The sequence below is a fragment of the Falco naumanni genome, chromosome 3 (genome assembly GCF_017639655.2).
Source record: "Falco naumanni isolate bFalNau1 chromosome 3, bFalNau1.pat, whole genome shotgun sequence".
In the NCBI taxonomy this organism is placed as follows: domain Eukaryota; kingdom Metazoa; phylum Chordata; class Aves; order Falconiformes; family Falconidae; genus Falco; species Falco naumanni.
This window is the reverse complement of record NC_054056.1, coordinates 14776942-14793273: the sequence shown is the minus strand read 5'-3', so window position 1 is coordinate 14793273 and position 16332 is coordinate 14776942. Positions and strand designations below refer to the sequence as shown.

General features: G+C 38.6%; 1 protein-coding gene across 8 annotated transcripts in view; it reads right to left on the bottom strand.

The window, feature by feature from the left end:
- Positions 1-16332, bottom strand: part of PLCH2 (phospholipase C eta 2) — a 122020-nt gene that overhangs the window by 95472 nt on the left and 10216 nt on the right. For 5 of the 8 annotated variants that reach the window (XM_040587462.1, XM_040587444.1, XM_040587447.1 and 2 more), the window contains 5 exons: positions 13763-13824; positions 12201-12245; positions 11540-11646; positions 8200-8378; positions 6177-6655 (listed from right to left, as the gene is read on the bottom strand). In XM_040587462.1, coding sequence (XP_040443396.1) covers positions 6177-6285 — 109 coding nt within the window. In that variant the 5' untranslated portion in view covers positions 6286-6655; positions 8200-8378; positions 11540-11646; positions 12201-12245; positions 13763-13824. Of the gene's footprint in view, positions 1-6176; positions 6656-8199; positions 8379-11539; positions 11647-12200; positions 12246-13762; positions 13825-16332 lie in introns of those variants that run through there. The other 3 variants (XM_040587448.1, XM_040587445.1, XM_040587442.1) reach the window with 3 other exon arrangements.

Here is a 16332-nt window from a genome sequence, read left to right as displayed (position 1 = left end):
GACATTGCCAACAAAGGGAACAATGGTGCATTCTGCAGGCCTCACTCCTTCATTTCTGCCTCTGCAGCCAGGAGGAGGACAAACAGCAGTTTGCAACATTCCTTACACTATAGCCTTACTCTCTATTCAGGAAGGAGAAAAGGCGTTGAAAACATAATTCTGTAAGTTGAGACTAAACAAAAAAAGTTCAGGATTTGGTGCCAGAATTTTGTAGTATCCAAATCAAGGAGAATGACATGTTTAAGTTTAAACCTTGGGATAAACAGTGTGTCTTTTCAGACTGCATCAACAAAAACAAACCAGTATCCATTCTTCATTCACTCACTAATACATGCAGAACTAGTAGAACCACAACATCCTTTCACATTTTATTTTTAACTGACAAGCAGTTTCACAGAAATCTAGCTTTAATCCAAGTGACTTTCCAACTCATAATATCACTTGTGTGTCTGCTTTTCAGCTACATTTGTATCATAGAATGGTTTGGGTTGGAAGGGACCTTTAAAGATCACCTAGTCCAACCCCGCTGCCATGACAGAAGCACTGCTCATGTAGACAGGCAGCAGGTTAGAGCCACATGCTGAAAGCCATCTAAGTACTTCTCCAGGCTAATCTGATGTACTATATATCTAAGCAAACAGGATTTTGCATGTCTGTGCACAACACACTTTCATCAGATTATGAGGGAAAAGTGAGTCTAGACATGCCAGAACGTATTTGGAAAATAGAGAATTACTGAATTTGCCATATACTTCCTTGATTTTGGACCTTCCCAATGCTGCCATAATAATGCTTAATCACATTATAAAGCAAAATTATGTAGCAGTTAATTGCATTCCACTCAGATTTCCTTTTTACATAGCAATCTTACTCCTCATCCACATACAGCCTACTCAGAAAAGTGGAGATTTTATTCCAAAAAAAGCAACGAGTTTTGAAAACTGTCTCAACTGATGAAACAAATCAGAAAACTGCAGAAGAGTGCTAAGAATTTCAAGCCATCTAAGATTAGTAAGTATGGTAGAGAAGTAGATTGTAGGTAGCTATGATACTGTGAGGCCAAACAATCAATTGAGGAACATTTATTTAGCTGTATGGATTTATTCCAACTAGTGATTTAAGACTCTCGCTCCATCCTTTCCTAAGTTTTATTGCAGATATATTCACCCAAATAAAAAAGCTGAAGGGTTACATTTGACAGCATAGGCTTGATAAAGCTGAAATGTCAAATTATAAAGCATAGGCTACCCAAGACAACAGCTCGACAGTATTATGATCAATTCTGTAGTTCGCTTAGCATTTATTACAATACAAAGGCAAAATAAGGTAAGAGCTGTCACTGCACTACAGAGCATTTATACTGAGTCATATAAAGAGTTAATTAGGGAGTTAAGAACAAACTCAAGTGGGTGTTCAGAAAAAGTCTGCAAAGGGATTCCTGAGCTGCAGACCAGCTTTTGTTTAGGTTCAGACCCACTTACATTGGAATGCTGGAAGTGCTGCACAGGCACAATGAAGACTTTCTCTCCCTCCAGCTATTCCTGCTGTCTCTTTGCACTCTGTCCTACGTTCGCACACTGATAAAGCTTTATGTATAGACATATATAATGGACAATTCTTATTCAGGAGGCATCAAATTACAATTCATCCTACAAATAAAAAGTAGATCCTTAAGAGTCAGTTTATATGATATAGCAATAACTGGAACATATCATCTTACTTCTGTAGTGCCGGAAAACACACAAATGATGGAATACACCTATTTCACCTCTAACTTTCTGCACTTCTCTTCTTCAAGCCCCTTGCAAACCAATTTATGAGACAGTACTAGGAAAAATAATTATCATTATTGCTGTGACACAGATGAGAGGCAGGAAACAATTTTTGTAAATATTTCTCTTTTATTATTAACACACTATAATAGTAGTATTGGGGCAACCTTCCCCAGAGCATATGAGCAAGCACATCTTCACATGATGAGGACCCACAAGATATGAATCAACCAGCTTGCAGACTTCAGGACAGGAGGGCTCCAGGGATGTGCAAATGCAAGAGAAGACTGTGGAATGCTAAAGATCCTAGTATGGGTCTTCAGTATTCAAAAGATTTGTCAGCTAAGAATAATATCTGTTAGGAAAGGTCTCAGTTTAGCAAAGTACTTCAGCAGATGCTTCATTCCATTGCTAGTGATCATGACACTCAACGGAAGCTTCATTTAGCCAACTGCTTTGGGCATTTGCCTATGCTGCAACAACGCAGACAAGACACTAACAGAGGCTCAACAGACTTTTAAAAGAATCAAAAGCAAAAAAACCTACAATGCTGCTGAAAAAAATGTATATGCATTTAACACATGCATCATAGTAAAACTTAGTTACTGTTTGCAGGACGTTAAAAACCTGTCCATTTCCTTTAGACTACCTTTCAATCAAGAATATACTTTATGGTTATTGAAAAAAATATAGTCATTGGAATAATTTGTTAACAGAAGCTCCATTTACTTGCATAAATTCAAGAATAAATATAGAATATTTAAGTACTTACTGCATACAGCGAACCAAAGAAGCACATTTAGACTATGATCAAACATGATGGCTACTTCTACTAGGAAAAAATTGGTATCACTAAATATGTAAGATAAAGGTCAGAACTAGTGTAATGACAGTTAATTATGGATTATATTTTCACTGACAAACTATTTTTAATACAACGACAACACAAATATATTCAGCCCTATTAATGCTAGTAAAAAAAAATATATACATTTCAGCCCAAATTGTAAGCCAGCAGAAGATAAGTTGATCTCACGGTTGCTGGAAATTTGGTCAAAATGATGAAATTGGTTCCTGTGAGAGCCAAGCCAAAACTTTTAGCCTTGTCTACTTGGGTTAAATCAACTTGTTTTTATTTTAAATGCAATAAATCAGCTCCTCCTCCTTCAGATCTCTCATCTGCCACAGACATCAGTTACACAATTCCCGTCCTCCTACCCAATCTCCAGTCAACACCTGATGTGAAAAATCACTTCTGTAATCTCCAGAGCTTCCTAAGAAAAGAGCTCATTTTCCTCTGCACAAGTTGTCAACACTCAAAAAAGCGCAACAGCTAACAATAGTTATTCTTTGAGCTCTGTATCTTTCTGCTCAATTCAGACAACTTCATGGCACAGAGCCATAACCTGAGGCAGTATAAATCCCAATCTCATCAACTTCAAGAAAGATTTTCCAGCAGCACTTGAAAAAATGAAGGAAAAAAGCTGCAATCAGTTTTGACAGTCTCATCCTATGATACTCACTTAAAATTTTTACACATGTGGCCCAAAATATTTTGCTTTGAGAAAGATGTTGGGTTTTCCTTGCTGCCCTTATGGCCTTTGTAGCTGCATTCTACTGCAATGATTTCTCCCAGTTTTCCCAGCATTTAGCATTCCCACTGGAATATATTTGGTCAAGATTAAAGAAAAAAATATTTAGGAGCACTTGGTGCTGCTGAATAAAGGACCCTGGTTGAAAGCCAAAAAACCCCCCAGTTGATAGGCAATTGCACTAGAATCACCCACAAAACTCGTAATGCTCAGGGTACAGGGCTACCATTTGTTTCTTTAGTATGAAGTGCTTTGACAAGAAAAATAATCTTGTGTCTCACAAAAATGTTCAGCATACCTCACTGCCTTCTTCAGAGGAATTGAGCAGACACAAACATTTGCTGTAGCAAAGCTACCTATGCCAAATTCTGTAATTCTTATAAATTGTCCTTTCTCTTACAATCCTCCTTCCTCTCAAATCCACAGTTCTTAAGAACACTATTTCAGTCTAAAAACTTTCCTATTTTAGGATCAATGACCAGCACAAATGCTTCAGAGATCTATGGAAATAAAACTTGCAACGCCTTATCTGAAAATACCTATCTCTTTCCTCCTGCAAGATATAATCCTGACCTCTACTAGTTCCTAGATTAAATTCTAAAAATGAGGCTTAATTGAGATATGATTGATTTTATTTAATAAATGCCAGATATTGTTTCTACCTACATTCAGAAGCAGGTTCTTGTTGGCCATCTTCTGTCTTAACTATCTGGCAAAGAAGTGATACACATTCCTTTTAAATTCCAGTGTTTCCCTCTTAAACCACCAAGACTTTGAGACTACTATTCCTTTTCTCTCTCTCTCATCTGTGTTTGCATGTCTTGTCAGCTTCACTTTTTCATGCATTGTTTCCAGTTTACATTGCCAAAGGGAGCTACAAGCCACCGAAATACTATCCACTGAAGATATTCCAGCTAATTAATTCATCACTCAGAAAAAAACATCTCTGCTAACCAGCATCGGGAGGCAGCTAAAAATGCAACAGTCAAATTTAAAAACAGGCAGGTTTGCATTCTTTCAGAAAAGTGTTAATTTTCATCAGCTTAATTTTCAGACTAAACCAGATACCCATTATCTGTTGGGGACAAGAAGGGCTAAGAATTAGCAGTCTGGGTTCCCACTGCATTTCAACATGAGAATCTAGAAGCGGGAGTGCAGTTTCTGTGTACAGCTGCTTGGTTTTATATGTGAAAAACCTGCTTATGTTGGAAATACTTTACTTGTTGAACACACAGACCTTACATTCTCTCAGATACAACGCAAGACACGCAGCCAGGAACACAGCTGCATCTCTTGGTTTCTGTAAAGGCACCAATGTTACGATTCTTTGTTAACAAATCATGGATGATAGACACATCATCTGTGGTTTCAAAAGCAGATAGGCATGTATCTCCAAATAGGCTTATTGATCTTTGAAAGACATTTTAAAATTCATATATTTAGCAAACCAACAACTGAAACATTCCCAGCCATGAGAGATTCTGTTGAAGACCAGAAGAGATCACAGGTCTTTTATGGAAAACGTGCATAAACCATTCAAGGCACAAGCCAGACAATGATTCAGAGCCAGTTTGCTACTGACGCAAACTTGCACTGTCTGAAGGTCTGGTAAGTAAGAGTACTCTTATATCATTCTTCTGATCTACCTATAAATTTTGCCATGTCCCAAATATTTGACTATACCATTTTTATTTATAACCACACAAGGCAACACATCAAGATTCTAATCAGCACATTAGGTGAGGGTACACTTTATATTTTTCCTTAACTGGGGAGTAGAAGTTAGTTTCCCCATCTATTTAAGCACATCTCCAGAACACGCCAGTCATTTATTCAAGTATGAATGTCACCAGTTACATGAAGATACTATGCTGTCCAGCACGTCTTGGAAAACAGTGGCAAGAGTCATAATCCTATGTTATCATGCAGCAAAACAGTTGCAACAATTTTACTGTACTTAATGAACACTGAAAAGAACAAGTAGTTCCTTCATGCAAAATAATTTATAAAACACGTACATAAATTTCACCCTCCATTAAAATCACTAAGGAACTAACGGAGTAAAGAGACTGGGGTCAGGGTGTTAGTCTAGGTGTCAGTTTAAAACAGCCAAAACCAGGCTATGTTTTAATCATCTCTTCCTGCACATTAGAAGGTTTGCTACCAGTAGGTGAACACACCACAGCTAACTAACAAAAGCAGTTTAAACCTTCCTAAGGCTGCAAAGGTAAAGCTCAGCGTGCAAAGCCTCCAATCTAAAAATATGCGATGAGAAAATTTCAGCGATTCTACTCAGAAAGGTCCCTTCCCGTGACTCAAATGTCACAGACTGTGTACAAGCAAGGCCATAAGAAAGACTGATTCAGAGATATCCTTAGCGTATAAGGCAATTTTCCATATCTTATTTAAACTTGCTACAATTTTTGCCTTCCAATACCACCTAATTTAACTCCTAGTCTGCATCAGACTTGTACATGCCACCAACTACTGGAACAGATCAAACATAGGCCAGAGTAGTGACACTTTCTTTGGGGGTGGGGTGGTGTTTTGGTTTTTTTGTGGGTTTGGGGGCTGCTGGTGGTGTGTTGGGCTTTTTTTATTTTTAAATACACTTCACCCAAACTCTAGTCATCATACCAACTACACAGGAAAAAAGGGACTGGGGAACATACAAGCACAATTCCCTCAAACAAATGTAAGGAAAACTAGAAGTCCCATATGAAATCTTAATACAATAAAAATAAATTGAGAGAAAAAGACAGTATTTTCAGTACCAACCTACTAGATGAAAGGATGGTAACCTTACACTTACCTATTGTGATGATGTTTGCAGAGAGGAAATGGAAACCGTTTCCATCATGGAGCATGAGTTCTCTTTGTGTCAAATCTCCTGCTACAGGTTTTGGAGAAGTCAAAGCCATCTCAAGCTTTCAGAGCAGCCTAGAAACAAGTGTTTGCTCCAAGTCAAACTATCTCAGAGCAGATGTCTGCAGAAATATTCAGCTGAGGAATAGAAGTATCTTAGTAAAAGCCAGAATTTCAGGATGTTGCTGGCTTGCTTCAGAAGTCACGATGAGTGCCTTCTCTGGAATTCCACATTCAAGAGACTGTCCTGGCTTAATCCTGCTGACACATATTCCACACATTGACGAACAGGATTTATAGCATCAGTGTGGAGAAGGAACTACCACTGAGCTCAGTCTTTATGGCATGGATGCAATGGCCCTTCCAGGAGCAAAATGGTTACAAGTATTCAGTGTATCTTCCCAGGGTTTCTTGCATGTTGTGAACCTGGAGAAGACAATGTTTTTAAATAGTGGAAGTTGCTTTATCTGTTTATTATACAATACAGGAACATAGCTAGATTACATACAATGGGCAGACCTCAGCAGTTTCTTTTACCCAGATAGCTCCTGGCGTAACAGAAGGTCCCAATCCTTCCCTCACCCCAGTATTTTCTATAATCACAGAAAACTGTGCTCTTGCCAGCAGCAACTTCTCCAGGAACCAAACAACTCATGCTTAGGTTTAATTCTTTTTAATGTTATATATGTGTGTATATACACACAGAGAGATAGATACACACAGTAAGTGAATGTATCGGCTATAGTTCTCAAAGCTGTCCTTTGGGAACTATCTGTGGTGACATTGGCTTGTTCATTCAGTTCTGTCTCTTACCCTTTAAAGTTCTTTTCTTCTCTTACATGCTGTCAACTGTCTTCATGCTGTATCTCTTCACTGATGGCTGGCATTGACCCTGCCTTTTCTTACTTACCTCCCGCCCACTGGACACAGAAGGCTCACCTTTTCAAAGCTTTCATATGGAGACCTTCCTCTGAGAATGAAAGTTGAAGGCTCACTCCAAAACAGCAATCGTACAAGACAGAAACCTGGGATCCTACCTTGTGCTGGTAACTGTTTGAATCTATGGGAGTCTCCTTCAGTTTGTAATTACAAGTTGAGCTCTGAAACATTGCCCTAACACGTTTTGTTGTGAAAGCACAGATCCAGTTTGACATTATTTTAAAAGAGAGAGGGCAATGAGGCATCACTATTAATTGACAGTGAGTAGAACTGGTGGGTTTGCAAGACATTGGTAGCAAAAAGTTACTGAGATGTTCCCTTTACAGCATCTCTCAGTCTGAATTCTCTCTGTCTTGGTTTTGGTCCCTCATTCAGCTTCTTTGGGAAGTCATTTCCTCTCTATGACTATCTTTTTACCAAGCCCCACCTTCTCCATTTCTATCTAGTCAAAATCTCCTCTGTTGAGACGGAGCATTTCAGTCAATGAAGCAATACCCACATGTGGAGCCAAATGCATAGCAATTTCATATATGGGAGAGCAGTGCTTAGCAATACTAATCCTGTAGAAATTCAGTATCACTAAAATCACTTGTCTCCAGATTTAAACAAGAAATATCTCAAATTGTAACCTGTGGCTCTGAAATAATTTTGAGTGTATCATGAGCAGAATTAATTTGGTGAAGAATATGTTCATTACAAAGCACAGCTAGGGTCACCAAAACTGTAAACATAGGGCAGATTTCACAAACTGACTGGATTGAAAGGCAAGGGAGGTAAAAGGCTATTAAAGATACTTCGTGGCCTGCCCTCCCCCCACCAAATATACACCCTTGTATGTGCTGTCATCTGTCTCTAACTGTATCCTTTCACCATTGTCTGACATATACATAATTAGCTAAAATAGAGCAAACATTCTGCTTTAGAATGAACAAAAACAATTAATACATTCCCACATATTCACTTTGTACATCCCAAAATAAATGATTTTTCCTTTAAGTTAATCCTTGAATTAATACCAAAAATATACTTACAGAGAGAGAGAGAGAGCTGACTTGCCAAGGCTCAATTAAGCTTGTCTATCCTGGATATACTTTTCACAAGACCCTCTACTGAGGCACATGTGTGATTCTGACACTTTTTGAAGTCCAGCCACAACTCTTCAGCTTATAGGATTACTTGCTCTTACACGTACAGTGTGTCTTCCGTGACACTAGAAAAAAAGGTAAGCATTCATAACTCTTTCTTGGCAAGACACACTGCTTTAATACTGGAGCTGCACCTCTTGCTGCAGTTCATTTGGGGACATTCCAGTAAAACTAAAGTTGTTTCTTTCAGCTTTTATTGATCTGGTAAAAAGACATTATTACTGCTACTACATCTTCAATATTCTACCACGAGTATAACGTAAATGGCATAGCAGCCTGCTGAACTAATACCATGCATGTCAAGGAGGAGTAGGAACAAGGCACTTGAAGCAAGCAGGTGCCAAACACAGTAGACACTAGACTCAGTGGCAGCACGCCTGAGTTACCTACCAACAGAATTTGGGGGCAGATACAGTGAGTTGTAGCAAAAAGTTGGTATGTGTAAGAAACACCTAACAAAAGGAAGTATTAATCCACAACTGTAGCCTGCTATCATGACCACGCTGTAAAAGCATGTTGATAGATCTCTTACCTCACTCCTACTTTCAGACGTAGCTGTCTACACGACAAGCCTTGGTTTGCTCCCTGGTTACCACTAACTGCTGTCTTACCAGCATTTATGGAGTTTGCAAACTGAACCTCACACCCTGGGTTAATTTCTCTATTCCATATAAGGCATCAATATGAGAAACTCATCCTACGGCTACTGGACAACTTGTGTCTCATAAGCTGTCTGCTAAATGCTGCTCTAACAGAAGGTTAACAGTGCCAAAATTCTCTTTTGAGTATATCAAGTCTAACTTTCTAGATACCATGGTTCTACTAGCCGTTTTAAAAAAAAATCAAGGACAAAAGAAACCCTGCAACCTTTTACCTGTATCCAATCCAATCCCCACACACATCTTACACCACATTCAACAGAAAATATCACCATCTAGCCATGGTGCTTTGCCCTCTCCTCTCTTCTCCCACCCAACTATCAAACACAGAATTTTTGGAGGAATCTTGAATCCAAAGCAAATACTGAAGAGTTAGCCAAAGGAAAAAAAAAACCCACTTTTTTTGTGTGTCTGCCTTTCAGTGTGAAAGCTGTGGGGTGAAGTCGCTTCTGAAATTTAAGTATGCCTGTTTTAACTGTGAATGAACAGACACATCTGAAAATGGAAGAAAAACTTAAGTAATTTTTGTTTCTAGTTAGTACAAGTTCTTCTAATAATAATGTATCATGCATATCCCATTACCTTTATTTTTTTTAAATGAATTAAGGGTTCTCCCTTTCTGTTTGTATCCTCCAACTACCTATAAAATCCTACAGCTTAAACATAAGTCAGTTAGGAATAAGATAGTCTTGTTATCCCTATACACAGCACCTAGGACAAGTTTCCCTGAAAGGGTTCATGCAACTGAAATAATAGTAATATGTTAAAAAAAAAAAAAATAAACATAAAAGGAATTATTCTAGTTTTTACACACAGAGCAACAGCATGGCAGCAAGGTGAAACCAATGAAAACACCTACACAGCCAGGAAACAGTCATTGCACACACTAAAGTGTTTCTACATGTCAGTGACTAGAAGATGTCTGCAAATATAGCTGCTGAAAATCAGTATTCAACTGTGCAAACAATTTACCAATAATCAGACTCCTCACCCAGAGGGAAAACCTGGTTTGCATTCAGTGTTAATCCTGCTTTGGGCAGCAGGTTGTACCAACCAACCTACTTTCTCAGGTCCCCTCAGACTTGAATTATTCTTGGAACTGAGACAAATTTATTACTTGAAGTACTAATTGTGTGATACTCATCAGGAGAATTAATGACCCTATAACCCACCAGGTCTTTAGTAAGTCCTTACATGGATGAAAACACAAGAGGAATCTTTTTTGTTAATGGTTTTAGTAGAGTTACCAGAGATGCCAAAGTTCACAAAAAGCTGACAGACTCCTTTAATAGCATCTCCTTATCCAGTGGTGATGTCATGAAAACACACAAATGTTGTAACAGTAAAGCTATTGTTATCAGACCAAATAAGCAATATTTGCTTAAGACTAAACCTTTCTGTTATTACACTTGTTATGGCTGCTTTTCCCATATATTGTTTATACTTTTCATTTATGTAAACTTTTTCTGAAGACAAAATATTCTGAGACAGCATAGCTGAAGAAAAGTCTTAAAAAACCATACTGCCTTGATTGCTCACCCCTGTACCTTCCAAAACCAAAGCCAGGTAACCAATCTTCCTTGTCTAACTTTTCCATCCTACTCAATAAGCATCTTTAAAATTTCCTGAGTGTGAACAAAAGTCAAGAAAGTTAGATTGAATACAAACAAGAAATGAAGTAGCTAAACTTAGATAGATAAATGCACATTTGTTCAGTATATTTGCTTTCACTGCACCTGCCCCTGATTTACAGTGAATGAGAAGAGACTCCAGAAGGTTTGGGGTTTTTTAGAACTTTAGGACAGAACCAGAACTAGATGTTAGAAGGCATCTTGGGCGTTAAATCAATTGTCCACTGAAAAAGCCAAAAGCAAGAGCATTTCTGGAGCTAACCCATTGCATACTCTGAACAAGATACTTCTAGAGATGACTGGCACAGCCTCACAGCAGGCAAGTTATCTGTCTGCTTTGGTCATCTGGGCAACTTCTCTCCTCCTAACCACAATTTTATAGCCACTAGCCACAAAGCACCACTTCTGGTACATGCACATTAAACGATTAACCCTGAGATTAATCCAGGAAGACACAGCTCATAGAACAGATGAAACTGTTCTAACACTGAGACAAGATCTATCCACTTCCTTTTCAGAAAGTTGAACTCTTTGGTAGTTATTTTGCCAGACACTCTTACTTTGCTTTAGGGGTTTTCTGAGAGGTCATTTCCTTTGTTGTAGGAAGTTCAATCACTGTGACTCACTATACACAAAAGAACACATCCATGAGTGAGGAAGACTGAATAGGCACAGATGTTCATGCTGGTATATACTGGCATCATTTCAGTGAAAGCAGATGAGCTGTAATACCTTACATTATATGAGGATATGGCTCCTTGAGTATTTTATTGTCTTGAGTCATGTAAAATTCACATTCTTTACTCTTTTTTTCTGATCTGAAAGTGAAGCTGTTGTGACTCAGCTGATCTCTAAATATCTTGTTTTCATGCAAAAGATGCTCTTTCTACACTCAGTCCCACCTTTTAGACCTTCTCTACAGGTCCTCAGACTTACCTTTCTCCCCTCCTTCAGCATAGCCATATTGTTTTGGGGTAGTGGGGGTGTGGGGGAGTAGGCCAGCCCCTCTCCCTGAATCAGAAAGCTGAATGTCCCCCAAAATCCTAGGCAGCCAACGGAAAAGGCACACAATTAATCCTTAAAAAAACCAGCAGTATTCAAGCTGGTATCTCAGAGCAAGATTCAGGGGCCAGACTTCCTATTAAAGGAAAGAAACTCAGCTGGCTTTCCTGGAAAATTTCTTGTGAAGGTTGTATGATGAAAAACATCAGTTACATTCTCCGAAAATATTTCACCTGTGTTATCCTAGGAAACACTCTAGCCTCTGAGAACAGCACTACTCACTGACAAAAGTCACAAAACAGCCAGAACAGAGCAACTGTATCTGTTCAGACCACATGAACAAGATCTAAACTGACTGCTCAGGTTAAGAGCCCTACCTAAGTATTATTGTGTGAGGTCCTGTATTCCCTTAGAAAGCAAGACTTAAAGCCCTAAAGGAAGGATAGTTATCACTTATAGACAAACAAAGCTCTGTACAGCATTAACAATCCTTTAGCCATTTTTACATCACTAGTATTAAAAAACCTAACTCCAGAAGACCTGCTTTCCCACCCCCTGCCCTGCCCTGTTCAGAGAGGTATTGTGTGGCACCCACCAGAACTCAGACAAGCTCGGATATCCTTCCAGAACAAATCACTGACTGTGGATGAAACATACAGAAACTAAGTCATCACTTAAAACTGAATAGTTTGATCAGAAAAAAAGATCAATAGGATAGAAGATCAAATAGAATAAAAGATCAAACCATTATCAAACGAGAGAAAAAATAGTTTAAAGTATTCGAATCTGAGACTTGGGATTTGCTTTTAAACTCTGCTGTGGTTCACTATGACATGCTGTTCATTTTAAAGAATGCAATCCATTCACTGGGCAATTCCATTTGAGATAACTTGCACGCCCAGGCATGCTACTTCATATCCAAAGCAACTGCAAAATGAAAGAAGTCTGTTTCAGTACTATGGAACAAGGGGGTAAGCCCACACCTTAGGGTGTGATATAAAATTCTTTTTCCCAAGGGACAGAGCATGCACAGAACCGGCATATGATAGAGAGTCCTCTGGCAACCAGTTCAGTTAAAAATATAAGAAGGAAGCAGAGAAAAAGGCAGTCAAGAAAAGAGGACATCAGAATATCTTTCTGGCAGCCTGATGCCTTCACCTTACACCCAGAATACAGTCATCCCACTTAAAAGGAACACTTAACATTTGTCAGCTTTTCCTCACCCGCCCCTTAACAGCTTGAACTAGAGCCGCAGATGCAGGAGAGCCCTGCATTTTTGCTGAATGATGTAACTGAGTATTCCTTATGCAAGTAGGAGACTTATTAAATCCAAATAATTTATTTCAGGCTTATATTGACTGTGTCATATGACTTTAGCATTTACTTTACTAAACAAATCCTGGAGTTTCCAACAATTTCTATACATAGGGAACAGACTTGTTTGCAATCCCCTTCCCTATTTATCCCGAGTTACCAAAAACCCTCTCAGTTTCATAATCATTATGTGTTACTAGCCAGTTCCCAGACCTATCTGAAATGACAATGGAAACACAGCACACAGCAGCCTCTTGCTTCTTAAGAACATTTGCATTTCTTATTAGCAAGGGAGAACAGGACATTTTTATTAGAAGAGCAAAGGGAACTAATTAAGCAAGGCTCTAAATCTCATCCAATAGCTTTGTTCAAAAGTACTTTGAAAACACAAGTTTCGTACTATAGACCACGAAAAACAAAAAGTCTCGGAGAAGGAATGGGGAGAGGAAGGTCTCCTTGTTAGGAGACAGACAGGAAGCGACTACTGCTGGAAAAGCTACGCTTTTACTGCATATGGGAATTTGTGAGTCATGTTGAAGAGGAGACTGATTACAGCCTCCAATGCCATTTGTAATCAAGAGATCTATAATATTAATAAAGTTAATACTCTCAATTATGTTAGCAGTCTTGGTCACTCTCTAGAAGCCCATCTTTTTTTAATTTTTTTCTTCAACCTCATCTAAAGAGGCAGGAATTTCTTTTAAGAATAAAGCCTATGACCTCTAATCAAGCTGCTTTACTTCTGTACAGAAGTTTATTGCTGCACTGATCAATCTCTTAGATATTAAGGAATAACATGCTGGGGGAGTTAGAAAGGAGGTGGCAACATGAGTTGTCCTTTACCAGGTCAGTGGTACATGATCAGCTTTCTCCTGAGGATGCCTAGTAGGGCCAGATACAAAAGCCTAAGAAGAAAAAGGACAGTAAGAGATAATATGAAATAAAATTAATATATCTTGTTAGCTAAATGGTGAGGTCAAATAGTAACAATTGTTGCTAGTGAAATGAGGGTCTTGCCCTATTTAAAAGCAAAGGGTTTTTTTCCCCCATCAGCCTTTTTCCAGCACATATTTATTGTAGTTTTCTACCACTTCTATCATTACTAAGACAAAATGTTTATAGTAGAAATTTATATATATATAACCTCAAATTGGAACAATACGAAAAGCTAATCAAGGTAGTTAAAACCTTTCAGATGCACAGAATAGATCCAGAGCACAGGTTTAACCACACTGATGACTACATTTTTCCAATATAACACGGCCAAAATTCCCAGCGAGGGAAGGCATGTATGTAATACAGCATCTTTGATCTGTATTCTGATTTCACTTCTCTAACCTACTCTGGATAACTGGAGAGGGATAAAGCTTTGACTGTGTTTGACAACTGAAAGCCAATAAGCAGGCATCTTACCACTGGAGAATATCAAGCACATGCACACACACTAAGAAAACAGAGCTAATTACATGCAGCTTTGGGAGAAAATTACACAAGCCCATTCAAAGAAAACTGCAAAAATAGGACAATCTAATACTTGCTTTCTGTAAATGGAAGTCAAGACTATTGTCTTTAACTACAGCATAGCTCCCTCTTTATAACATTGTGCAAATACTCCACAAATCTACACTACTTCCAAACATTTGACTATCTTGAAAGCTTTACACAAAGTAGAAGCCAGTCATGACAGACTTCAAAACAGATAACAGAAGGACACAGAAATAACGTAATGACCTTCAATGACAAGGAGAAAGGTGATGAGCAGAGGGTGCAATACCGATTCCAAGCACGAAAGAGAATGACAGACTTCAAAAGAATTGTAGGGTTTCAAAATCCATTACAAGAGGATCCTCTCCAGTTCTCTTACAACTTAGATTGCTACAAAAATTTCACACCATAGATTTAAACAAGTGTAGATGCCCAAGTTCCTCTGCAATTTAAAGCAGCGTACAAGCTCCTTTGAACATCTCAGATCTAATCTATTTGCACTGTCTTTAGGGTTACATGCTGCTTTTTATTAAGATTAATAACTGATCTACATTTAAGTGCCTTCTCTAAGAAACAGTTGAGCTGGGGGAGCACTGAAATCTCTTGGTTTGCAATTCACATTTAATTTACAACAAATACTCCTAGAAATGGGTTGGTGATAAAAATACTTTGTGTGCACTCTTCTAATGCCATTGTCTAAAAAGATCATCCTTCAGATGTTTTTCAAACCTCAGTAACTCATCATCTTGCACCTAAGGCTGGGCAAAGGTTTTCATCAGGATCTGCAAAGCTGGCAACATTTTAGTTTACCACAGAGTAAGGAACCTGAACAGAATCAAAAGCACAGGCGCTTTTCAAGTGCATCTTTCTTCACCCTACTGTAAGACAGAAAGAGAGTTGGTGGAAGTGGTGGCTACATGTATATACTGCAAACAAGAAAAACACACTTGGCAACTTAGAGAAGGCCATGTGTTGGTTTTTTTTCCCAAACATCCAAACTAATTTCTTTAATGAATCTCCTTCTCCATTAGCAGGAAGGGGTCTGGGAACCACTCAACCCATTCTGATTTTGTCAAACAGAGGGCAGTGACATACACAAACACTAACTAGTGGACTTGCTACAAGGTAGCAAGTCTTTAGGGCCTAATACAGTAAATATCAAAGTGCAGCTCCGCTTCCTTCACCACTTTACTGTGGACTTAGGACTTTGTTAGTCAATAAATAACATTACTTCAATAACTTCATCTCATTCCAAATCTGTCTAAACTCACAGGAGGGAAAGGAAAAGTGGAATAGGTCACTTTATACTCAGGAGACAAAAAAACCCTATTAAGTTATTTAACGAAGGATGATCTAAAACCAAAATAATTGACTGCAATCTCATGATCTGAGGCATACAGCACCAAATGCACCAAGTGGTTTCTAAGTGTAAACAGCACACACACCTCCCAAATCCACACACCACAGGCCAGCTCTAAGTGTGCATTACAGCAACTGGTAAACCCAATCTTTATCAAAGACTTTTTAACACAAGTCTTTGGGGCAGTTTCAGCCACCTGACAACCTATCTCCAGCCCTACTCACAGCCAGCTACCTCTGTACAATCCCATGTGGTCACACGCTTGACACCAAATCAAACAGAATATATTCCCTTAGCTCTTGCAGCAATCCCACTAGACAATACCAGCACATAACACATCCCAAAGTTCTGTTTTTCACTTTCTCCTCTGCAGGCTATATAGCTTCTTCTAGGCACCTCTACTGCATGCTTCCATGGTTTCCTCAGGCTCCATTCCTTACTTCTTTTTTTATTTTTAAAGTAGAACACATATTACATGTTTTCAGTTAAAGGCAGAGAAAACTTCCAGAAAATACGTTCCAGCATCTAAGGGCACTAGGAAATCTGGAATAACAGGAATAATAAATGG